The sequence below is a fragment of the Cibotium barometz genome, chromosome 39, assembly GCF_041138505.1.
Source record: "Cibotium barometz isolate CiBa-2024 chromosome 39, ASM4113850v1, whole genome shotgun sequence".
In the NCBI taxonomy this organism is placed as follows: domain Eukaryota; kingdom Viridiplantae; phylum Streptophyta; class Polypodiopsida; order Cyatheales; family Cibotiaceae; genus Cibotium; species Cibotium barometz.
This window is the reverse complement of record NC_141084.1, coordinates 1,686,382-1,712,282: the sequence shown is the minus strand read 5'-3', so window position 1 is coordinate 1,712,282 and position 25,901 is coordinate 1,686,382. Positions and strand designations below refer to the sequence as shown.

The following is a 25,901-nucleotide window of genomic DNA, read 5'->3' as shown; positions in this document are numbered from 1 at the left end:
GCCTGGTGGCACTGTCTCTCTAGCATAGCCAATGCTGCATATCACCGTGTCAATCTAGCTCTGGCTGCTGAACCCATGGTGAAGCGTGTGGCTGCTGCAGAGAAGGTAACCCCTAGGTACACGTATGATGTCACCACCTCCACCCGGCCTCCTGCGAGAGTGAATGTCAGCTGACTCCTGCCCTGTCTCGATGTATAAAAGACCATAACCTTGGTTTTCCCAAGGTTCACAGTAAGACCCCTCTGTGTGCAGAAATCATTGAGTGATGTAGATGCTGCTGTAGACCACCTGGAGACTCAGACACTAATACAATATCATCAGCATAGAGCATAATATGTACTGAGGTACCTGCTAAATCAACTCCATCTCCGCCTCCCCGTGCAATGAAGTCAACCACCTCATCAATGTATAACCCAAATAGCATGGGGGAAAGTGGGCATCCTTGCTTCACACCAATGGTGCTGTCTCGGACATACCTCCTGGACATCTGACTCGCCCAAAAACCTGCTCATATAATGCATAGATGCCCCATGTCATATCTGCTGGTATGCCAAGAGACTGCAGGTGCTGAAAGAGCCTCTCTCGTGCTACTGTGTCAAATGCCTTGCGGAAATCCACAAAGCAGCAATAGAGCTTTCTCTTCCTCACTCTGGCCTGATCAATCATACATCTCAAAGTGATTACATGGTCAGTGGTAGAGAAAGCTCTCCTGAAGCCTGCCTGCCCTGATGAGCGTAAACCTGCTCGCTCCGCATATAAGCTAAGCTCTTGCTCCAGCACTGCACCATAGAGTTTGGCCAGCACGTGGCCAACCATAACCGTCCTGTAGTTGCTCGGATCGAGCATATCCCCTGTTTTGTGAATCGGCACAATGGTGTGCATCGTCCACTCCGCAGGCAAACCCTCTGCTAGTGCCCTGTTAAACAGGTTTTCAAGAAAAGGAGCTAAAGAATCTACTGCATATATGAGATGCTCACCCTGCACGCCCATATGGTCGGCGGCCCGTCCATGCTGTAGGCGGCGGATAGCTTCCTGTACCATCGAGTGGGTAAAGAAGCTAGCTGTGGTAGGTCGGGGCTCCTGTGGCTGAGGTATAGGTGGCTGCTCTGGGGCATGGTATAGGCCCTCCGCATATGTGTGCCATGTCTGTGGGTCTGCAATAGGTGTCGGGGTCCGGGGCTCTCTGAAGTCCCGCCATGAGACAGGGCTATCTCTACTCATGAAGAAATGAAAGATCTCTAGCTCCTGTATCTCTGCGAAGGCCCGCCTTTTGCGGCGAGTAAGTCTGCTCATCTCTCTCCTCGACTCCTGCTCTGTGATGGCTCCAAGGCTCTCTGTATGTGGAGTCGTGAGTATAGGGCTCTACACTCGTCATCATACCATCTGTTCTGGGGCATAGTCCCAGGTCTCGCAGGCTCTCCTGAGTGTACACGATGTGGGAAGCTCTGTAATGCAGCCGTGTGTAGGAGTGATGCCAGCTGGGCTGTAATGGTATCCATAGGTGCCAGGGGATCCATGAGTAGGAGCCCATCCTCTACTCTGCCAGTGTATATGTCTGCCATGTCATGTGTGAAGTAGATGGTAGTGTGTGGCATCGGTATGTGGGGGGCTGGTGATACTGGTGATCCGGCTAGGGAAAATTCAAGTATGTATGATCTGCCCCAATAGGACGAGGTGGAATGGAGAATGAGGTGACAAGCTGTGATGCCTCCAAAGACCCCATAATGTAGTCTACCACCGTGCCTCCGGTCCGTGTATGACCCCCATGTGGGAAGCATGTCAGCCCTCCTGATCCCGGCCACTGTAGCATCCCGTTATAAATAACGAGACGATGCCCCGGCCTCCGCCCTCCTGTTGGTCCTTCCCACTTGCTGGTCGTCGCCAATTCTTGTTCATAGTCGAGCTTCTGCTTCTGCTCTACCTCACGGCTTGTGTGTGTGTGTGTGTGTGTGTGAGAGAGAGAGAGAGAGAGACAGAGAGAGAGAGCGATGGGTGCTTCTCACCAGTGAGACTGCCCGTTGTGGGGACGGATTTGCTCTGTGGAGCCACCGGGAGGGATTTCGGTTATTTGTGCAGACAATCGAGGAGAAGACTACAAAGGCTGTCTGTATCTTAGAAAGAGGATTTCCGGCTCTAGGGTTTCAAGCAGCAGTGGAAGAAGATTAAAGATAAAAAATAAAAAATAAATTCAAGTTTTCTCAAGGGTGCATCAAGGGTTCAAGCAACTATTCAAGGGTTTGCAGGTGCTGAATTACGCTTTTCAGGTGCTGAATTAGGGTTTGAGAGAACGAGTTTTCTTTGCTTTTGTACATGGATTTGGATGACCCGGCCGCTGCTATTGGTGGCATGGCTGCCAATAGCCTTAACATGGATCTTATTGAAGAGATGATCGAGAAGGATGCGGGTTATGCTTCAGATGCCTCGGAGCAACAAAAACGTCAAAGGCTTGATGTTGATGCAAGCTACACTCCGGTGAATGTTGGAGAGAATGCAAAGGAAAGTTCTCAGGTACCTTCTCCGGAGTTTGCACGTTTGCTGCAGATCACTGGTGAGCTTCTGCAAGAATATGTGAAGGCAAATAGCGTGCAAATGGCTGCAGTAGATAATGGTGGTGTGGCTGATGTATGCATGGAGACTCCTTTGTTACTACAACAGCTAGCAGATTTTCATGATCCTGCTGCTATCTTCTTCTTTACTGGACGTATTCCGTTGTTGCCTCGTCTTAGAGCATGGTTGGGCCGCTTGGTGTCACCTGAGGCACTTGAGGAGATTTATGATGGTCCGAGAGGCTTCATGTGGTTCCGTGGAAGCCTATGGCAGAGTACCAAGATATGTTGCGCCAGGCTTGCCTAGTTTGGGTTGAAGTGAAACAATTCCCACCAATGTTTTGGCGTGTTTTACCAGGTCCCATGCGAGGTATCGGTGATGTCTTGGTGGTGCCTCGAATGACATCTAGAAACCGAAATCGTCTATGCATGTTGTGGGATACTGGGAGACCTAGGCCGACACATTTGCGTGTCAATATGGCTGGGCTGCAACCTTTAATGTATGAATTGAGGTGGGATACATTTGCTGGCCACTGTTTCAAATGTGGTGAGATGGGCCACCTTGTCTCCGAATGTCCTAAGAAAGAACAAGTTGTTGCTACCAAGGATATCGTTGATGGACAGTTGCCCATGGAAGATGAGAATGATGCTCCTTTACATGATGCCCAGCACATGGATGTACATGTGGATGTTCAGAATGAGGTTGAGCAGCCATGGGTGAAAGTACGTGGTAAAAAGACACGATTTGTTGCCCCGCGGGGGGATTTCTCAGATGCTGTTTGGCGGGGGCCTTTGCGTACTCATCAGAGGCCCTTACATACATATGCTCGTCGCCCTTTGGGTTCAGGTGCCCAGCAACAGACAAGGATTGAGAGACCAGGAGGCCAACTTTCTCAGGGTACAGGGGCTCTTGGGGTGGATAGAGTAGAACGCTATCCTATTAGAAGTCGCCTAACAAAAGAAGCACAACAACAATTGCCTCTTGTGTTTGGTTCGAAGGGTGAGGTCATCTCGCCATGGGATGGTCATTACCCTTCGGCACGTGCTCGGGAACTCCGAGGGCAGTCTGAGATCACAAATACCATGTCTAAAAATGCAATGCTTCAAAAGGTTCGTGATTTGGCAGATTGTCCTAGGCCTAGTACACGGCCTTGTTGATTCCTGTTCTGGGAAGGCTTATGAAAATTGTACAATGGAATGTAAAGGGTATTTCTTCGTGCCAAAAGCAGTTCAGGCTTTGGCGTACAACTTTTTGTCATGGTTGGGATGTTTTGTGTGCAGTTGAACATAAGCAGAATAAGTTGGCTAGCAAGGCCTATGTATATAAGGGGTTTCATGTTTTCTACAGCGGACATCCTGCTTCGCAGTCACGTGCTATGTTTGCTGTTCGTTCGCAGTTTCAGCCTTCTCTTGTGATTCAAGATGTTCATGGAAGATTTCTAGTGATACAGACTATTTGGGATGATACGCCTTTATGGTTGTTAGGGGTGTATGCTCCAAATAATGCTCGTGCACGCCGTTTGCTGTGGAATGACTTGTGTGCTCTTTCAATCTCTCATCCTGGCTTTGTGATGGGAGACTTTAATATGTGTGTCTCCAGGGAGCAAGCCACGTCGCCTCATTCTGTAATGGATGGCCCGGAGAGAATGGCATGGGAAGCTTTTGCAGCAAGGTCGCTAAAACAAGACATGTGGTCTTGGTTGCATCCAGATGAAAGGGGCTACACTTATGCCTCACAACAGTTTCGGGGTACTTATGCTAGATTGGATAGGATGTATATTTTACATCAAGATTTCTTTTTGCCAGAGGTTCTTACTATGATGGTTGATCAGCAACAAGTTTTGTCGGATCCTTGGCCGCTTGTATTTGAAATGGTCTATCATCCTGTGGATGCATATAAAGGCTTGTTGGGATGCTTGCCTTTGCGCTTAAATTACACTTTTTTGGAGCATGAAGTTTTTGATGTTTATATGCGTCAGTTGATACGACATTTCTCCACAAGAGGGTCCATGGCTGATTATCATGCTTGGCCAGTGTTCCTTACCAACACTCGGAAATTAGCACGGCATTATAGTCTTGCTAATGCCTCTATACAAAAGCAGCATGTGGCTCTTCTTGAGTCGCTTTTAAAGGGCTTGCAGGCGTTCATGTTTACTGACTCTATGGGACCTGAAGCAAAACAATGCCAGCACCAGCATGCACAAACGCAGTCGGCCAGCATCAGAGGTCCTCCTGCCACCACAGGGCTGCCACCCAAGCCACATAAAAATAGGGAAAAATACGGGAAGTGAAGAAAAATGAGAAAACACCTACAAAGGGCGGCCACACCCACAACAAAGGCCATGGTGTCCACATAAAGACAGCAGATGACTTCTAACAGTAGCTACATCAATCAGAGTATCTCTGCGAGTGCCTCCCAAGTTGTAAGTGATGATGCGGCATTCGGGCGTCAGCAGCTTTCTGAAGACTCTCCACATGACCATTGTGGGGGCTGGACCCCTCTCCCCTCAGTGCATGTAGGGTCAAAAAGCCTAGCGGCCATTCTAAGTCATAAGCAAAATAATCATTTAACATGATAGGCTGCCTGTCTCGATCATCCTGAGTCTGAAGTGAGAGGGATTCTCTGATCTGTCACCACACTCTGATGATCCATGCCAGCAGGGGAGAAGAGGGTAGTCTAATGTTGATATTTTTAGGAGTGGTGCCTGTAGTAAATTTTCTATCCTGATTAGGTTGCATCCAACTTTTAACCCTATCAAGATTCGCAACAAGTACAACCTCATCCTTATGCGTAAACCACAATTTACAAAACAAACACGACTTATAAATCTAAAGTCGTCTAAATCTGGCACAATATATCAAAGTAGCAATAAAAATAGCTTCAGTCCTGCTTGAAGCTTCCCAAACCACCCTGCCTGTCACACTTACTTCGCTGTCCCTTTAAACTCCCTGCGGCCTAAAACTTTCTGCAGCCCATCACCTGACTATAATTTTCAGCCTGCACCTATTTTATCTTGTTTGCATACGGAGCCCGAGGCTGTAATTAAACTTCTTATTAGACATTTCCAAAGCTTTTACAATACTTATAGTGGTTGTCTCGTTCTGATATTAAGAACCCAGAGTACATCTAGCTTATTTCTACAGAAATACTTCTGCAAATACATGTGATTGCATGAGCATGCAGACACTCGTGCATGCGTGCTTCCGCATTTCATTTGGACAATATCTTTCGCAAAATTTGGTTTTATTTAAACCTCAGCACACATGCTCTTTCAAAAACACCCTTACAGCCTCTATTTCCTGGATCTATCAATTCTCCTGATAATGACAGGCAACATAGCTTGCCACAGAAGAAGTCTTCGCAGAAGATCTTTAACGGCGTCTGATTGCAGAAATGAATGCACAAAAATAACAAAGTTTCATTGATACAGGACTTACCCTATTCTCTTGTCTTGATGCTTCATTTAGATATTCATGCACTGCAGGAGACAGCATTTCAGAATATTTTGGAGAAAACAGAGCTTCACCGTCAGCAGTAGTGTATGTTGATCCGGTACTTATCAGATTGTCTGCAACCTTTCTAAACTGTAACATTGAGATAAAGACAAAATAATGTCAGAAGGGCAAAACATTAGGCCAATTGTAATCATACACCATGTACAACCTTCTGTTTACTCTCCAAAAAGAAAAAACGAGATTGTTACTGAGTGCTTAAAAACATGCAACCGAGCTCCTCCCACAGCTCACACCATGCTCAACCTGGATAAATAGCACCTTTCTTCATTTCCTTCCATGCTGTAAATGGCCCAAACTTGAAAAAAAAAAAAAGCACATTCCCTTGAAGACCACCATATGCGTAACTAGACCATGCAATTCAGAAGAGAAAGGGGGAATGCCAGTGATGCTGATTCTTTGCCTATCAATACCCGATAAAGCAAATCTTGGTTTTCGTTTTCCTTGCGACGGGCAATTAGGCACCCAACCTGTAAGCGCAACGACTATGTAAAAGTGGGCGATGATCTTCTTAGACATTCAAAATCAATGAGCAGTATTTCAAGAACAGTTCGGTGTCTACTATCCAATGGCAACACGGGAATTCTTTCTTTCACACCAGTCCATATAGTTGTGAAGCAAAAGACATGCATTATATACCTCAAAGGAACTACACAGAAGGAGAGACTCAGACGTACTTAATAGCCTGCTGTTCCCATCCAAGAATTACATTGCGGCTCTCCCCAGTCCCAAATCATTAGGATCTCAAAGCCATTCCTCATTCACTTGTATGCATGCATCTGCATTGTGTTCCAAGCATTTCGAAGGCAGATTCTTTCTTATTTGAAAGAATATTCCATTGCAGATTACGCAAGGTTCTATCCATTCATTGAAGATCAAAATAAAGGCCTTTTATTCTTTGCCAATAGGTCCACAACCCAGAAATGAGGGCTTGTGAGAAGAGGTCCCACGTTCAAATCCCCGCAGACCCTTGTTCGTATTGTGGCAAACTCACAACCAGAAGTTATGATGATTCCGGGCAAAAAGACCGAGCTGCGTCCGGGTGTTACCAACCTAGACACTTCCCAGTATGAAAGGGGTCTGGTGGACTCCACGACGGCTACAAGCTTTGGGAATGGGAGATTATCATGGAATACAAAGGATCATACTCCTAAAATTTAGGTGAGATGCTATTTTTGGCCCGAATCCAATGGAAATTTTGTGCACGTCATTACGTTCGGAATTGAGCAAATACCAAGAATGGCCAGTACCTATGACAAATGGGCTACCAGTTGGGATGTGGCCTCACACTTGCCACTTCAGCTATTGTGTGGCTCTCCACTTGTCATTATAGCCTTCTCTTTAACTCATCGGAGGTCCAAATCTACAAATTGGAGCCCTCTCTCTTCGTTTGGAGGAGACTCCCTTGCTGAAGGCTAGCCTCTAATATGACGGTTGCTCGCATCCTTGTCCACAGCACTTTATGGAAAGTTCCTACACTCCTCCACTCCCATCAACAGAAGGTTTCTCTATTTCTATAGCTTCTTGCTAGTTGAACCAAGCTATACCAACTCATTTATGTACTATACCAGTTGCATTAACTGATGTACTGGCTGATTTCAAGGCTATACTTGCTGTACCAGTCACTGTACTTGCTGTTCCAGCCACTGTACCTGCTGTTCCAACCCTTGTACTTGCTGTACCAACCATTGTACCTGCCGTACCAACCTATGTACCTGCTGTACTGATTGAATGGGGGACTCTACCGGCTGAATGGAGAGTCGTACCAGCTGTACAAACTCTATTGCATGAAGACCAATGGTTTTTTGGGGAAGAATCAGTACCCACATGGAGGTATATGGATTATATTGCTAGCTCAGCATAACTACATCCTGTGTACTACCAACTAAATTTTATGGTTGCCTCGTGTTGGGCTGTGTTATGGCATTTGTATATGGATAATCCGGCATCTCCCGTGGGGAGAGTAAGGCCCTCAAAGCTTCTACATGATATTTTCTCCTTGGTTAATAAAATACTCCAAGGAGAAGGTGGGTCGGCCCTCTGTGCAGTGTCAGTTGCGCACATCCCTCTTTTCCAGTTTTGTGGATTAAGTGGTGTATGTTTAAGGCTATGGCCCAATGGTCAAGTGTTTTGTAAAACCCCCGGGGCCTCTGGAAGTTACACAGGGCAGGTCTAAATTGCAACTACAGAAGGAAAAAGAATGACGACAATTCCTTATCATGTAATGTAAACAATGCAGCCTGGAAGGTCTTCTGGGCACACTTGTACGCAACTTTTTCTTTTCTAGGTCTTTCTATTTTGATGTCAGATGTCAGATGGGCCCGAAAATTGAATCTATGACGTGAACAGAGTTCAAAACTCATCTTTTCAGCCTCAGCTCTAGATGTTGAAATTGTAAGCTTTAGCATTTGGGATTGTCAATAATAGAAGGTTCTCGTGGCCATGAAAGATTCGGTGTTAAATTATTGAATGACGAAATGTGACCAACAAATAATGAATGTTGAATGCTTCAAGTTATTTGGCTTGTTTTATTTTCTTCTATAACAGAGAGCTGCAGAAAGGGTGCAAGCACACAGCCTTAATGAATTGCTCTCGACATCTGCAAGCTATAACCTCTATGTCCATCGATAAGGACTTAACTGTGGGGGCTGTGTCGTAGAGACAGAAGCCTCTTGCAAAAACAAACATGTTTTTCTTAAAAATAAAAAATAACCCTATGATAAGCTCTCATAATCTTGTTTTACCATGGCGAAGGGCTGCTTGCTCCCATTGGCCAACTTCATTGTTTAAACAAATTGTCACGTAACTTCTACCCATCACAAATAAAGTCCAAGTCTCAAAATCAAATACTGCAATAAGGGTTGCAATCTGAGGCTCATAACCTTGGCCATTACTCTGTAGTAGCCATGCCAAGCAATGTGAGAAAGGGCCAACTAGCTCCCAAAAAGTCTTATAAAACTCAATAGGTAGCCCCTCCTCACCTGGTGTCTTGCCATTTGCCATAACTAAAACTGCTTAATTCAACTCCTCTAATGTAAAAGGCCTCTCCAGATAGGGTAGATCAAACTGTTTGACAGCTTTCTGGGTGTCATTTGGAGTAACTACAGTAGAAAGTAAATTCTGAAAATGTTGTTGAATGAATTATATATTCTCTTTTGTAGTTGCAAAACAAGAGCCATTTGCTCTTTTAAGAAGAGGGATCTCCTCCCGTACTCTCTTCTTCTAAATAGTTTAAAATTTTCCTTAGGCCATGTAATGGAATGTCTTTGTTCATCCCCCAATGACGATAGGTGCAGCGATATTCCTAAATCTAGAGGCGAACATGTGAGATGGGGTAATTTACTAACTACACTACCACACCCCCAAGGTTTGGGACCATTCTTTTCGGGTCGGCGGAGTGTTTATGCACAAAGTACCGACTCTGCTAATCACTCATTCAATAGTACTTAGGGAGCAAGAATTGCCATTTCAACCATTCCGGGGGGATTATGGAGAAGCGAGGAGGAACCCTTAGATCAACTTATGGGTTGATGTTGTCAGATGTCGAATAATAGGTGGCATTGCCTGATCAAATCGATCAGGTTAAGGTCCAAATCTCTCGGTCTGTTAGGTGGGCCTGTCGATCCTCCCTACCCACCAATCTCTAAAATAAATCTTGGAGTCATTAAATCTGATCTGTTCTTGCCTCCTGGGATCCATTTTAGCACTAACAAGATCTTTTTGGGGATCTGTATCTCCAGTTCCAGCTTTCTGTTCTAGGGGTTTGACATTATTTTGTATTATATCCATTATCTAAGTCTTGATCTTAGCCCTTCTCTTTCTAGCTATTTTTAGAATGCTTTGAGTATCATGCACCGCCAAAGCCCAAGCTTTTGTAGCAAAAGTGTGCTTGGAAAAAACATTTTGCCAAGCCTTCCCAATTAGAGATTGAACACTCTTTAACAAGAAAAATTTTGGGTCAGCTTTAAACCAAGAGGAGCCCCTCTCACTAGACCCAAAGTCACATCTGAGTGAGACAGGTTTATGGTCTCCTAACAAACTTAGAGAAGAGAAGGTTTCTACTTTTAAGGATAAATGACTGTTCAGTAGACCCTGAGAAACATAGAACTTGTCCAGTCTGGCCTCCCTTCTATTATCACCTACTTGACTATTGGACCAAGTGAAATCACAACCAGCTATTCCCACATCTACCCACTACCAATGCTCCTAGCACTAAATTCACCCATAGTAACACAGTTACCATCTACACATTGAAGAGTCTATATGCTTGTCAAGGCTCTTTCAACCCCTGTTGGACTGAGGCTTCTCAAGGGTTGCAATCTGAGACTCGTAACCGCCGTGACTCTGTAGTAGCCATGCAAAGCAATGTCTAGAGTCTATATGCTTGTCAAGGCTCTTTCAACCCCATAGCGAAGGGCTGCTTGCTCCCATTGGCTAACTTCATTGTTTAAACAAATTATCACGTAACTTCTGCCGATTACAAATCCAGTCCAAGTCTCAGAATCAAATACTGCAATAAGGGTTGCAATCTGAGGCTCATAACCTTGGGAACTTCTAGCACTGCAAGGCCTAAGAAGAATTACTACAACTATGGCATGACATGTCATTAAACTTGCGCTCCTGGAGCATAAGGATACCAATTTGCTACCCCTGTATTGAACTGATTTTAGGTTCCAAGATAGGAAGGATAGCTGTTTTATTATGTTGCAAAGCAAGTGAACAGACAGGGTTTGTTGTGCCAAGCATATGGACAGATTCTTTTGCGATAAAAGATGTTTATAGGAAACAATAAGAAAGCAATGAGGTTTATAGTGAGTTGAAGCTGAGGGTACCTTCCTCATACTGTTAAGATTGGTTTCATTGCAAAAAAAAGGGTTCTATCACAAGCACATGGCTCAAAAGCTCAATCATGGGGTGACCTCTAGCTGATAGGACTTAAATGTGAGGCTGTTGTGGCTCTAGCACCACCCGAGAAAGAAAGAAAGATTTTCTAATGTCTTCAAAAGGCCAAAGTGACCTATGAGACCAAAATAATTACATCAAGTCCATGTGATACAATGTTTGAGTTGCATTTAAAAAAATGGAAATGCTAGAAACTAAAAGTGAAAAGCTAAAGCTGGTATTAGAACTCAGAGCGTATAGCTAGCTGCCCTCATCCTATCATATCCCTTATTGCAATCTGCTGCTTGGTTCTCAAGGTGGTGGGACTTAGCTGGCGAGGCAAGGTCCTCCTTTGGTGGAAGATGATGGACGCGATCTGCCTAAAGTATTGGGGTCGTGGGCGAGGCCCCAGTGGGCGAGGGCATCGTGCTATGCAAAAATCAGTGGCTCTGTCAAATCACACTCCTCTCGATTGGGCTCGAGCTATTGCCGCCTACGGTTCCGGTGACAGGGAGAGGGCTGCTCTAGAGGTCTTTGCATGGGATCCAGATGGAGGGGGGCACTGCTGTAAAAGTCTTTGCCCAGAAGAAGTTTGTAAGTGCCCTCTACCTCGGTCCCCTCGCTGCTACTGGCCTGTGGTGTAGTAGAGACTCTCTCTCTGTCTGCGGAGCTCCAAGAGGAAGAGTCCTAGGCATCTCTAATCATGGTAGTCCATGACCCTAGAAAGTGGACCAAACACATCACGGAATAGACAGTGGAATCTCCCCTTTTGTAGTATACAGGGCACCTGCTTTTATATATATATATATAGTGAAACCACTGTCTCATTAAGAAAAAAGAAATATACATTCATAGCTATCCCAAATTAAGACAGCTAATACTAAGATTAGAAGCAATTGGAAAACACTTCTAATTGCTGGAAGGTTAGTCCTCCGATTTCGTGAGAATTTCATTAAAAAACAACCAGATATAATCTCCATAGAAAAGCAACTGATTCCGAGCATAATAGATAGTCCACAAAGCCAAGAATCTAGTCTAGTCAAGGAAGACTGTATAGTCTAATAGGGGAGGAGAACGACAACCAATAAGTAAGTACATTCGACCAAAACGCCTCCCCGGAAAATGAGCTCGAAGGTGTGCACACAAATCATCAAGAAAATCACGAGTGCGAACAAAACCACAAAAGGCGAGACACTGTCTCTGTAGGATGAGAGCACCGCCTACAAGAAGCAATGGCAATGCGCCTTCGTCCCAAAAGAGATCCAACTGGGAATACTACAACCAGACATCTCCATAGAAACAATCGTTGCTTAAAGGGCAATCCACTCTTCCAAATTCTTTTCAATGCAGCTTTCCACCAAGCAAGAGATTTTACCATATGTGATTTGCATGATCCTCAATCCATGGAGGTGGTAAGAGTAGCCTATAAGCATTAGCTGTAAACAAATTTACAAAATGATACAGGAGTGTATCCTGGAAGTTACCTATGAAAATGTCAATCTTGAATTTTATGTGTTTCCTCAAGCATTGGGCCTAGCTAAAAGGGTTGCATTATTTCTGAAATGAGTCTCTAGATAGGCCTATGGTACATTCCCAAATTGCATTGTCTAGCTGCACGAGGAAAGGCAAGCACATACCCATTCTCATCCACAACATCACTTACGCGACGAATCCCCAATGAAGAAAGATTGTAGGACTTCCTTACGAATATTCTACAAGAGTAGTGAGTTTCCTTGATTTGGAGGCCTACCTAACCATTGCAAGTGACAATATAGCTTGACAATCTCAAATGAGAGCAGTCAAATATGGAGAGCCTGGAATATGACCATTAAATTCCCAAAGATTATATCATCATAATCGATGAACCAATGTCCATATGCATCTATCTGCATGTTAGAGCACAGACCTCCCAGCATGCGTGCCCATGGCTTGACTTGCTCTATAAATGTAGGTAGAAGAGTAGCTTTCCTTGCCACAATATGCTAATGAATGTTAAGGACATTGAGCGAACCATGCATTTTGGGCGACCAGATAAGGTCCTGCCTTAACAAACGTAAACGTAAGCCTTTTCTATCTGCCTTGGTTTTCCATAGGCATTCCATTGCTTTATTGAAATTATCAATCTGTTTGCTCGACCAAGGTAAGAGCGGAAGATAGAACTGGACATATGCTATGATTATCGATTGTACTATATGCAATCACACATGTAGAGGCCATGTAGGTAATTTCCAGTATTCGATTTTAGAGTGCAATTTTGCCATCACCCATTGAGTTTCATTTTCATCTTTCAAAGACAATCCCCAACCAATGGGATAACGACGATGCCTCACTATCTCTTTAGTATACAGCGCACCTGCATATGCAATGGATATATTCAACTAAAGAGCCCTGATCAGCCAGGCCGAACGTGTGCGAGAGAATTATGCCTATCAGCCTCTCTGTGACATAGCTAACATATCCGATTTGCTGGTGCAATAGTCACTGGTCCATACCTAGCTGTCTCTATCTCCAGCAGATGGGAGGATATACGGATCTAGCAACTTGCACACCTTACTCCACAAGATAGGTGTGTATGCATGTATCTCGGCCGTGTGATGAAGCCATCGTCTGTCAAGTCAAGCATGTGGTCACGGTAGAAGCTCATCTTCATCCCCAATGGTTGTGTGGGTGACCTCCAAGTCCTCTGAGTATCAAGCCTGATGATATCCTGCCAGACCACTCTGTTCCGCTCTGTGTGGCTGAGGTCATAGGTGGGGGCCTCTATACTATACTGGAATGGCAGCAAAGCATCCATTGCATGCCATGAAGTCCAAATCATGTAACCACCTGTGCATACCAACACTGTGTATCCCCATCCTAGGCTAGCTGTCTAGAGGACACACAAGCTAAGCAAGGGTATCTGTGTAGAGGGAGGTCCCATAATATGTGTAGGAATGTCACTGTCTAGAACAGGGCCTCTATTATCAGTGGGGATCCCATCTCAGTCCGTACAATCTCATGTGGTGCAGATGGCTTACTCCTGATCATCCGTGAGATCATCATCACAACAGTTCTCCCCATCCATCATATACATCCTCAATTATTAGCCATGTGGGCTCCTCCTTACCCTCCATTTCTGTTTCTGTCAGCTCCTCCTCACCCTCTATTTCTATGTCATTGGGTTCTTTTTTCTTCTTCCTTCTCTTGTGATATAAGCTTGGCAGCCCCATATAATAGTGTAGGAGTGACCAATGTAGCCATAGCTTTGTTCTAGGTTCTTGGAGCTGTACATGAGCATACTTCTTCTCTAATGATCCCAAGGCTGCATACCCTCCTGTCAATCTAGCCTTTGTTGCCTTCCCCATAGAGCATGCTGGACCAGTAAAAGTGATTCCAAAGTACACATATGAAGTGACATACTTCACTGTCTCTCCTCTGTATGTAAACTGTGGGGCAGATCTGCCAATCCACTGTGGTGTAGAGTTAAAGATCATAAACTTGGTCTTGCCAAGGTTCACAATAAGATCCCATGCCTCACAGAAGGCCTGCAAAGCATCCAAATGTCTGCCTACCCCTCCCAGTGAATCCGAGATGAGAACTATGTCATCTGCATACAAGAGGATAGGTATCAGAACTCCTGCCAGAAGTGCTCCCTGCCCTCCTTGTCTGTCCAGAAAACTGGAGACCTCATTAATGTAGAGTCCAAAGAGGGTCCGGGACAATGGGCAGCCCTGCTTTACTCCAATCGTGGTGTGTATGATGTCTCAGTGTCCCTTTGGGGCACGTACTCGGCCCATCACCGCCTCATATAGGGAGAGAATCGCCCATCACATCTCCCCTGGGACTCCCAAGTCCTGTAATCTCCTCATCAGCTGGGCAGGTGGGACTCTATCAAATGCTTTGCCGAAATCTACAAAGCAGCCTTAGATCCTCTTCCTATGAGCTCTCCCCTCCTCAATGATGGCCCTAAATGTGAAAATATGATCTAATGGCAATTCCCTTTCCTCAATCCTGCCTGCCCTGGTGCTCTAAGTCATTGTGCCTATGCCCATCTACTCAGCTCATGTTCCAAAATAGATCCATAAAGCTACCTTCAGGATACGTATGATAGTGTTACACGATCCCTGTTAAACACATGGACTAGTATGGGTGCCAAAATATCCTTGGCCTAGGAAAAGTGCTCAGCTACCAGACCATCATGATCCTGTGCCTTCCCATTCTGCAACCTGTCAGTGGCATCTCTCACCATGCTCAGACTGAAAAGGGATGACTGTGAGGGGCGAGATCCTTGGGGGGTAGGGTATGGGTGGCTGATTAAGGACCTGATAAAGGAAGGTGGCATAAGTGTGCCAAGTAATCAGGGTCTACTCGCAGGCATCTTGGAAAAGCCTCCAAGCCTCCTACAGTCATGTCCCAAGAATGGTTGGTATTCAAGTTTGGCTAGGTAGGCTTGCTTTTTCCTTTGCATATGGCGACAAAAAGCAATGTGGTCCTGTCGATGTGTGGTGGAGCCCTGGCTACCTCGCGGTGGAGGTAGGTTTTGGCCTCTCGGCATTCCTCATCATACCAACTATTTTCTTGGACGTTTCCGCAGGGAAGCTTGGAGGTGGCTCGGACATGAGCAAAAGCTATGGATGTTGCCATCATAGTCACCACAAAGAGGAAACGGGACAGAAACGGCACGCCCTCAGAAACTGAAACCGGTGGGAAACGGAAACGGGTAGGAAACGGCACATGTACTTGAGAAATTAAATTACAGAACCAAAACTAGTTATTACAAACTCAATAGCCAGACTTTCTCAAATTTGCATAAAGGACACCTCAAGATCGAGTCAATTTCTTGTTGAATTTATAATACAAACTACAATGCAAATACATCAGCCAAGTTTAGAACTCATGAGTACACTCAAACTTGCAAGAAATGCACATCATAGGAGCCCAGATCATCATAATCCAAGAAGTTGTTGGAGCCGCAATCCCCTGCCTCGCTGGAACTAGCTATCAGGTTGGGCAGTATAAAGTGCACTGCTCCTCTGTCTCTGAATCTTTCTCATCCTCCTCTCACCAGTACTTCCAAGATTGGGGGTTCTCACAATCCTCAAGAAGACCCAAATTGGTGCACACAAAAATTAGATCATTGGTCTTTAGAGTGCCAAGACGGCTTCGCTTCTTTGCAGCGATATGACTAAATGAGCTCATAGTTGCTCCAAACAAGAGGATCTGACCGCCTGGCTCAGAATCTTGGTCGCCAACTGTTGCAACTCTATAGTGTTTACCCCATAGTCCTCCCACCAAACACATGGATGAGTCGTGAAGCAATATGTCAAAGCATTAGCTCTTCCGAACCTCCTCCTGCAAGCCCTTTAATCTGCCAGCTGATCCTTGATAGTTCTCTGCTCTGCAATGTCACGCTCAAGTCTCTCCAAAACCATGTCCCATCCATCTGCCAGCTCTGAATCTGTGTATTAATTGCTTGTTTGAAACAAAGGATCACCTATAAAACCTAATGCATGCATTGGTGAATGGTACATATCCCATCTATCCTCGCATAGCCTACTTAAAACCTGGTATTTATGTTCATATAGCTTGATGTGCTCCAATTTTTCCACCATCTTGTCCATCCCCTCGTAAAACTTTCCAATGCATGGCTGAAGTGAATCTGTTATCCTCAACAAATGGATGATTGGCATTCCCAAAGCTATGATGTGTCTCACCTGCTCCCACCAAACAGGGTTCCCAATATGCGACACACATAGCAGTTCCAGACAAAGCATGCCTCTCATCAATCACCATCAACTGCTATAGGACACTAGAACACTTGTTAGGAGACCCCAACATGAGGAAGTTGTATCCGAAGCGAGAGTCTGAATACTTGCGCAATCTAGATGACTTCTTGAACTCAACCAACAAGAAAATGTGCTTGTAAATGAAGGATACAATCAACGTGGCTTGCTCTATGATGGGAGCAATCCACTCCAACTTTCCAATGTCACTGAGAAGATTGTTGAGGCAATGCGCCCTGCATACGAAAAACATGGTATGAGGAAACCTATTAGTCAACAATCCGTCACATACCTTGTTCGCATTCTCTCCATCAGCTACAAACTGGATCACCTTCTCTTCACCCACCGCCTGTATGGCTGCTAACCACTCTTGGAAAAGTGCTTCTACACTCTTCCCTGTCTCAAATGCATCATGCGATGAGATAAAGTACGATTGCCCTCTCGAATAGGCAATGACACCATGAATGGATCTATAGACCGAGTGTCACTCACCCTATTTGCAATAAGTGTGATGCCATTCCTATCCCAAGAGGATCTAACAATCTTTGTAGCTACAGCAATTGTTCCCTTCTCCCTCGCTATCAAGGTGGTTCTCAATTCCTCTAATGATGGGGTGTAGGTGGATCCATACTCTGCAATCTTACGCACCATGTCCTTGAAGTAGAAGCTACAACCAACCTGAGAGACAATGGTGTCATGGTAGAAGAAGCACACAACATACCATCCACCTCCTCCTTCTTTGGGTCCCATCTACTCTGAAGTGTACTCTACCTCAAGGGAACAGTAACCCTATCCCCCAGTGCTGGTGGTGGTGCTCCAAATGGACTTGCAGTGGGTCCAAAAAATGATGGCATTCCACCAAATGAAGACCTAGTGGTTCCAGAGGTTTGTCCTGAAATGCCCACATATGTGGAAGGATCTACTCCCACAGCTGCTATACAGGTTGATGAAGTTTGCTGCATCGATTCTTCTTTCCAACAAAGCTCCGCTCCTCTTTCACTATTGATGTTAGTACATAACACAATGTCCTGTCCCCATGATGATGAAGCAGATGTGCTTGAGGATTTATCCAACATGCCAAAACTAGATGATTTGTACTAGACAGAAACAGCAGCATTTGGAACTAAGTGCGTGCATTTTTAAGATCATGAATGATGAAGAAACATGTAGCCATGAAACAATCCTGGTTCTAAGTTTGTGACACCAAATCCTTGCCTTGATTTCAATATTACGCACTGCTCCAGTTTTGATCTATTTTAAAAAAAATGTTCAGGAAGAACAATGTAACTGTACCGTAAGTTGACAAGCAAAAATCCCCTTCTAGCTCAAGAATTTGATCCTCAAATCAGGGCATTTAATGAGTAGATATAATCTATAGTTGACTTGTTAATTTTTGAATTCGTATGTTCTATACTCCTAATTATTATTTTCTGCGTACTGACATAGCATTCAATTTTTAAAAATCCGTACACGAATGTGCCTCTATTTCTTAGGGCGTACGATTCAAAATACAAACCTATGCTAACCAGAACTATGCTTAGAACTACTACATTTCTTAAAAACAAACCTTCACCAGGTAGTTATAGAATCGCAAAAGATATAACTCCCAGCAGCACCATTACCTCAAAAAGAACAAGGCATTCCTCCAACAATTTGAAAAATAATCTGGTGCGCGCGACACTTTGTTGCCATGCTTTTGTGAGAGACATATCATCTAGGTTCCGAATTATCTGCAAAACACAAATAAGGACCTCTCGCTTTTGTCTTATACTAAGGTTGTAGAAGACTGGCATTTCGTCCAAAATCTGCAAAAAAAAAAATTCCAATCTGCATATCATAATATTGCACGCTTAAAATAGTTAGCTAACCAATATGGCCATTACCATCCAAAAACCAGAAAATCATTCATAATGGGTTGTTTGATCTCTCTCTCTCTCTCTCTCTCTCTCTCTCTCTCTCTCTCTACAACCGACTGAGGAGCTGGGCACGAAGATGGCTTTCTACAGAGAGCATTTTCTTCAGCTCACAGCAGATGGTTTTGTGATTAGACCCAGTTACATGGATGTACACTTGTCTCATGCAGTACGATGTGCTATTGGTCAGATTCGCACATCCTCACACCAGCTTGAGATTGAGATTGGCCGATATAGAGGTATACCAGCTAAGGCCAGGATATGTCGAGTATGCCATGGGGAGCCAGAGACAGAGCTGCATCATATATGCCATTGTACCGCATACTATGAGATACGTGGTCGTTTCCACTGTTTATTCAAAGAGGGTTTTGGACCACTTTCCAGAGTCCTGAGGTACCACGACCAGAGGTGTTTGGGATTGTTCTTGCTTGAGCTGCGGAGATATAGAGATATCCTACTTAGGCGCACAGAGAGCCAGACTCAGAGGCACATTACACACTTCTTTAGTCCAGCCATCACTGCGCCAGATGGACCATAGCAGCAGCAGGACATGGATACCGCCCACACCAGCGGTACACTGATTGATCGTGTTATTGAGATGGGCGGTCCAGACGCCCACGACTACGGAGAAGGGCATCCCAGGATAGACGGAGGTTGCAGCGGCGGATTCGGATTATTCTTGCGAGACATGCGGGACACCCAGTCAAGGTGCTGACCACAGAGGATATTGAGGAGATCCGCCAGCGTCCGATGCGGCACATATTATGAGATAGAGGCACCACCATAGTGTACCCCCCCGTCCCACATGATATTGTATCCCCTCACTGTACTCCACTCACCTCCATAGCGTACCCCCCCCCCTCACTATATTCACACCCTATAAGGTTTCTGTTTACCTTCCAGTTCCAGTTTCATTTTCTAGGTGCCAGTAGTATCATCTTTATTTTTCATTTTCTGGTTTTTTATCCAGACATTGTATCAGATCCACCATGATGTAGCTTTTTGGTCTCATAGGTCATTATGGCCTTTTGAAGACGTTAATATAACATTTCATTTCATTTCATTTCTCTCTCTCTCTCTCTCGGCTATACTCAATAGCCCCATGCTAGATATTTTCACGAGAGATGTATACCACCTAGTGGGGGCTGATGCTCCTCTCATGTTTTACGTTCTTGGTATTCCATGATGATATTTTGATGGACAGTTTTGTATCACTCCAGTGAGATAGTTTTTTTAGTTTCTATTTTATTTTCCATTCCATGATGAGATATGCCATGGACATTATTGTATTACTTTGGTGTCATAAGCCCATTGGGTCTTCAGTAGATGTTCTCTCTCTCTCTCCCTCTCTCTCTCTCTCATAGGCCGCCTTTGGCCTCTCGTAGACGTTAATATATCTTTCTTTCTTTCTTTCTTCTCTCTCTCTCTCTCTCTCTCTCTCTCTCTCTCTCTATAAGTTGCTACTTGGAATTGTAATGGATCTCTACGTCTTGATGTAGGGGCTTTTGAGGATAGTTTCACTGGGAGGGACATCATCTTCTACTGTGAGACGCATCAGGCTCCTGGACAGTCCATGCCACATATTAGTGGATACTGATGGGAGACAGCTTGTAGACAGGAGACTCGTTCAGAGCATAGAGGACGGGGCTCAGGAGGAGTGGCAGTATTGTTTAGAGAGGAGCTCCAGCCACTGATACATATAGTCCGCAGAGATGAGCAGGCTAGGTACATGTGGGTTAGACTGAGGCCAGAGACAGGCAGATATCTCTACATTGCTATATGCTATTTTGCTCCTAGTACATCAGTGTATGCATCACCTAGCGGGCAGTCTCCCTTTTCTATTTTGGATGATGATATTTGGGAGTTCCCCAGGGATGGTGACATCATTCTCCTGGGGGACTTCAATGCCAGGACCGCCCATAACCAGACAGTATTTTATGATACCTCAGAGGAGATGTTGAGGGAGCTTGATGTTAGGGATATGGGCCTATCTAGACTATCACAGGATGAGGAACATACAGTGTATGGGCGGTATTTGATAGACATGGGGACTGCACATGGATTGGCCATCCTGAATGGCCTAAAGAGATTCCCGACATCGGGCGGTTTCACTTGCTTTCCACATAGGCATGGTGCTAGTACAGTGGACTATGTTATGGCTCAGCCCAGTCTCATTCCCTCTTTTCAGGATTTTATGGTAGGCACTAGGACGGTTGGAATAGCAGTGGATCATGCTATCTTGTCCTTCACTCTCACATTTCAGTTCAGCACCGCTCCATTGGGACAGGTCTCCACACACACTCGTTATACCTTTACGAGGGAGACTGACACCGTGTACACGGATGAGATATACAGACGCTTATGTGCCGAGGAGCCGGAACGGCCATTAGATAAGCTCACTCAGATATTGATAGATACGCTTCATGCTGCAGCATCAGAGGCATATCCCCATAGTCAGCCTACACAGAGACGATCTGGGAACATGCCCCAGAACAGTTGGTATGATGAGGAGTGCAGAGAGATGAGGATCAGATTACAGAGAGAGGTGCTCATGGGTGTTACCACTCACACACAGTCACGGATTACCTTCCGGCACCTAGTGCGACGGAAGAAGAGGGCTTATCTTGCTCAGTTAGAGAGGGATTTGTATCAGTTATTTATGAGTCGGGACTCAGGCGAGGCATGGAGACTATTTCATGAGCATTCACCATCACCAGCCATTACCTCCACAGAGATTTGGGGTGAGTGTGCAGCATCTCTGTACACAGCAGAGCAGGACAGCCGCCCCTGCCAGACCCATCGGAGCCATGCCCAGAGACATGTGCTTTCTTTACTGCTAAGATGGTAAAGAAAGCTATTGACACGATGAGGACTGGGAGAGCATATGATCATGATCGTTTGGTAGCAGAGCACTTTATTCATGCCAGAGATATGCTTGCAGAGCTTATTGCTATGATGTTTAACCGAGCCATGTGTGAGGGTTTTCCTGAGACTTGGAATATGTCCACGATTGTGCCTATCAGGGGATCCCATGCTTCCTGGGAATTATCGTACCATCATGATTGGTCACACATTGCCTAGATTATATGCATCTATTCTTGAGCAGGAGTTGAGTAGATGGGCAGAGAGAGAGGGCATACGTGCATCAGGGCAGGCAGGGTTCAGGAGAGGTTTCTCCACTCTTGACCATATCTTGACACTCAGAGCTATTATTGAGGAGGGCAGATTATATGGCAGGAGGATTTATTGTTGCTTTGTGGATTTCCGCAAAGCTTTTGACACAGTACCGAGAGCCAGACTGATGCGCAGACTACAGGAGATGGGAGTGCCCACAGAGCTGATTTGGGGAATCATGGCTTTATACAGGACAGTTGTGGGACAGGTACGTACTACTCAGGGTATATCTGAGATGGTTCACTCCACTATTGGGGTGAAACAGGGCTGCCCCCTTTCTCCCACCTTATTTGGGATGTACGTGGATGAGGTTTCAGACTATGTAGAGCGGGAGGGTGACAGAGGAGCACAGCTAGCAGGGACATGGATTCCGCTGTTATTGTATGCTGATGATATTGTGCTGATCTCAGATTCTCCAGAGGGGATACAGCGTCATTTGGATGCATTGCACACATTTGCACAGGACAGTGGATTGTCTATTAACCTTGGTAAAACCAAGGTGATGGTGTTTAACACCACAGCACGGTGGGTTAGGAGGTCAGTACCCACCTTTACATATGGTCAGGAGACAGTGGAGTATACAGGTGCATATACTTACCTTGGTATGGTTTTCAGTGGCCCACTATTTTCCTTGAGGAGAGCAGCGGAGACCAGATTGACCAGAGCTTATGCAGCATTGGGGAGACTAGAGAGGATGTGTTCGCAGGTTCAGTTTCAGGAACCTCGAACAAAGCTATGGCTCTTTGACACTTTGGTCACTTGAGCCATGCTGTATGGAGTGCAGATATGGGGACCCTCAGTGGATCACCACAGCCGAGCTGGTAGCACTGATGGATGGAGACATATGGAGAGGCCCTTGGTTTCTATGATTTCCCGGATGATTAGGGCCAAGGCCTCCGTACCACATGATATTATCCGTGCAGAGATGGCTGCCCCCCATTGGTGGTAGAGGCACTCACTCGATCAGTCTCCTTTATACATAGCACTTGGGCTCTCCCTAGAGACAGATATGCTCGCTTAGCCCTGGAGTCTTCACGACAGTTGGCATCACAGGGAGACGGATCATGTTGGTATGCACAGATGACAGCTTGGTTCCAGTTGCATGGCTTTAGTATGGAAAGGCTACCTCCATTTCAGTACTCCCTGGATGCACCCTCCCTCTCTCATACGGGCAGAGATTACCAGACTTATCAGGCAGGACTTGATTCAGCTGGACACTAGGAGGACATGGATACAGCCGACACACGAGCTTGGTACGAAGATGGCTTTCTATAGAGATCATCTTCTCCAGCTCACGCAGATGGGTTTGGGGATTAGACCCAGCTACATGGATACTCATCTTTCTCATGGGGTACGGTGTGTTATTGGTCAGATGCGCACATCCTCACACCAGCTAGAGATTGAGACTAGCAGATTCAGAGGAGTACCAGCTGAGGCCAGGATTTGTTAGCTATGCCAGATGGAGCCAGAGAGAGAGTTACATTTCATATGTCACTGTCCAGTATATTATGAGATACGAGGCCGTTTTCACTGCCTGTTTAGAGAGGGTTTCGGACCACTTTCTAGAGTCATGAGATACCAGGATCAGAGATACCTCGGATTATACTTGCTGGAGCTTCGTAGACATAGAGAGTTGTCTCTTGAGAGGGACGGGATCAGAGAGGGAGACACACCTACAGAGGCAGATTACAGACTTCTTTCGACCAGAGATTGAGCAGTCAGGCCAGCAGGCATTGCAGCTAGCCCCAGAGTATAGCCGCGCTAGAGGTACACTGATTGATCGGGCTATAGAGCAGGGCGGTCCAGGCGCCCAAAGATGAGAGGCCCATCTCGACACCGGCGGAGACTACACAGAGGATCAGGACCATACTAGCACGGCATGGGAGACGTCCAGTCAGAGTACTCACCATGGAGGACATTGAGGATATCCGCCATCGACCGATGAGAGACATCTTTGGATAGTGATGTGTATGATGCTTACCTTTGTTGCTAGAGTTTTCCTCCCAGATGGTTATCCATTAGAAGCTCCTAGTACCGTACTTTTCCTCACAGTTATTTCAGTTTCAGTTAGTTGTTTTTAGCTTTTCTTGCACAGACATTGTATCAGATCCACCAATTGTTGTAACCTTTTTGGTCTCATAGGTCATTTTGGCCTTTTGAAGACGTTAATATATCATTTAATTTCTCTCTCTCTCTCTCTCTCTCTCTCTCTCTCTCTCTCTCTCTCTCTCACATCTTCCTCCGTTTCAATAGCCCCCCACAGGGTGAAACCTGTTGCCCAGGTCTAGAGGCTTAGTGCCGGCAATGCATACCCATTGTAGCCCCATGCCCCAGGTCAGTGCCTTGCGCCCAAACTCGTCCTCAGCTACCACCTCCGCCCAGTTTGTTCTATTGCCTCAGAAAGAAGTCCTCAAAAAAGACCCGATACTGCTCACTGAAGCTTTCTCCCACCCCCCCCCCTCGCGCTGCGCCTGCGCGCACACCCCCCTCCCCGCCCTCGCGACTGCTCCCCCTGTCTGCTCCCCCCGCCTGGGCTTTTCTCGCGCCCCCCGCCCCTTCTCTTTAGTGCCCGCCGCCCCCTCCGTCTCCTTCACGCCCGCTTGCTCCCTCCCCTTCCTCCGCGACCCGCCCTCTCCGCCTGCCTCCGCCCTCTCCCCCCCTTCCCTTTCGCGTTCCCCCCCCCCCCCCCCCCAACCCTTTCGCCTGCCTCCGCCTTCTCCCCCCCGCCTTTCCACGTTTCCTCCGCCCTCTCCCCGTCCTCCGCGACCCGCCCCCTCTGCCGGCCTCCGCCCTTTCCCCCCTCCCTTTCGCGGTTACTCCACCCCCCTGCCCTTTTGCCGCCTCTGCCTTCTGCCCCTCCCGGTCAATTTCGTTTTTATTATTTTTATTTTTATTTTATTTTATTTTATTTTATTTATTTATTCTTTCTCGCCGCCCCCCTGTGTTTCTGTCTCCCCCCTCTGTCTTCTGCCTTTCCCTCTCCGCCCCTCCCCGCTCCGCCTTTGTGCAGCTCGGTTCTTGCAGGACACTCCGTTTTCGCTTCGCCTTCGACTAAGCTTCAGACACTGATGGAGGCTCCTCACGCCCCACCTCAGAGGGACTCTTCCGCAGCCCTCTCGCCCGCCCCTGAGAATACCCCCATCAGGCTTTCTCTTTCACCAGAAGAGGAAGCGAGCCTCGCCCGCAGAGGTGGAACGCCTCCAGGCACATTCCACCATCTGCCGTATAGTCGGCACTCGCCCCAGCAAAGGGGAGATCCGGGATCTTCTCCAGGCCCGCCTTCTTGCAGTTGTGGGCAAGATCCTGGATGTTCAGTTACTGGGCCGCGGACACTATCAGATTGAGTTCGAGACAGCCCAGAGCGTGGCCCAAGTCCTAGCCATGAGTCCCCCTTGACATCACGGGTGCTCGGGCCTTCTTCAGACCTTGGCAGCATGGCTTCGACCCAGCAGCGGCCGAGCAGGGAGAGCGCCTTTTCCATGTCACAGTTTGCTTCCCTGGACTCCGCCGCGAGTACCTTCCGCTCCTTTCTAGGATAGGAGCATTGGTGGGCTCGGTGCCTGAGACTGGCCCCACAGCAGCTTCAGTGGTGGCTAGAGCAGCTGGGCTGCCTTCGGTCAGAGTTTTGGTTCCTGGCATCTCCTCCCTTCCGACGGTCATTCAGCTACCTAGGATAGGGGGGGGGATGGATCGATCACAAAGTGGAGTTCTCGGGGCTCCCGAACCAGTGTTTTATATGTAGGCAGGTCGGCCACCTGGCCAAGGTCTGCCCTCGCACGAGACCCCGACCTTCACCGCAGCAGCAGGTCCCCGATGGCCCGCCCACAGATGCGGCTCGACAGGCAGCCTCCGGACACCTGCTCAGCCCACAGAGACCTCGGATTGGCAACCTGGACAGGGGCGCCGTAGAGGGAGACAGCCACGGCAGCATGCCCAGAGACCGATGCAACAGCAGTCACAGACTCAGCATCACTGGGTTCCAGTGAGGAACAGCTTTGCTCCCCTCCAGGAGGAGACCCCAATGCAAAGACTGAGGATCAAGAGATGCCAGCACCCCCTCCTTCTCCCCCACCCCCCCCCCCTCCTCCATCCCCCCTCCCGCCTCGCTTCCA

General features: G+C 46.5%; 1 protein-coding gene across 12 annotated transcripts in view; it reads right to left on the bottom strand.

The window, feature by feature from the left end:
* Positions 1–25,901, bottom strand: part of SPK1 (guanyl-nucleotide exchange factor) — a 251,368-nt gene that overhangs the window by 32,870 nt on the left and 192,597 nt on the right. For 7 of the 12 annotated variants that reach the window (XM_086778119.1, XM_086778131.1, XM_086778120.1 and 4 more), the window contains 3 exons: positions 18,325–18,507; positions 6,473–6,529; positions 5,985–6,131 (listed from right to left, as the gene is read on the bottom strand). In XM_086778119.1, the coding sequence (XP_086634245.1) occupies positions 5,985–6,131; positions 6,473–6,529; positions 18,325–18,507 (387 nt within the window). The remainder of the gene's footprint in view (positions 1–5,984; positions 6,132–6,472; positions 6,530–18,324; positions 18,508–25,901) is intronic. The other 5 variants (XM_086778125.1, XM_086778126.1, XM_086778130.1 and 2 more) reach the window with 1 other exon arrangement.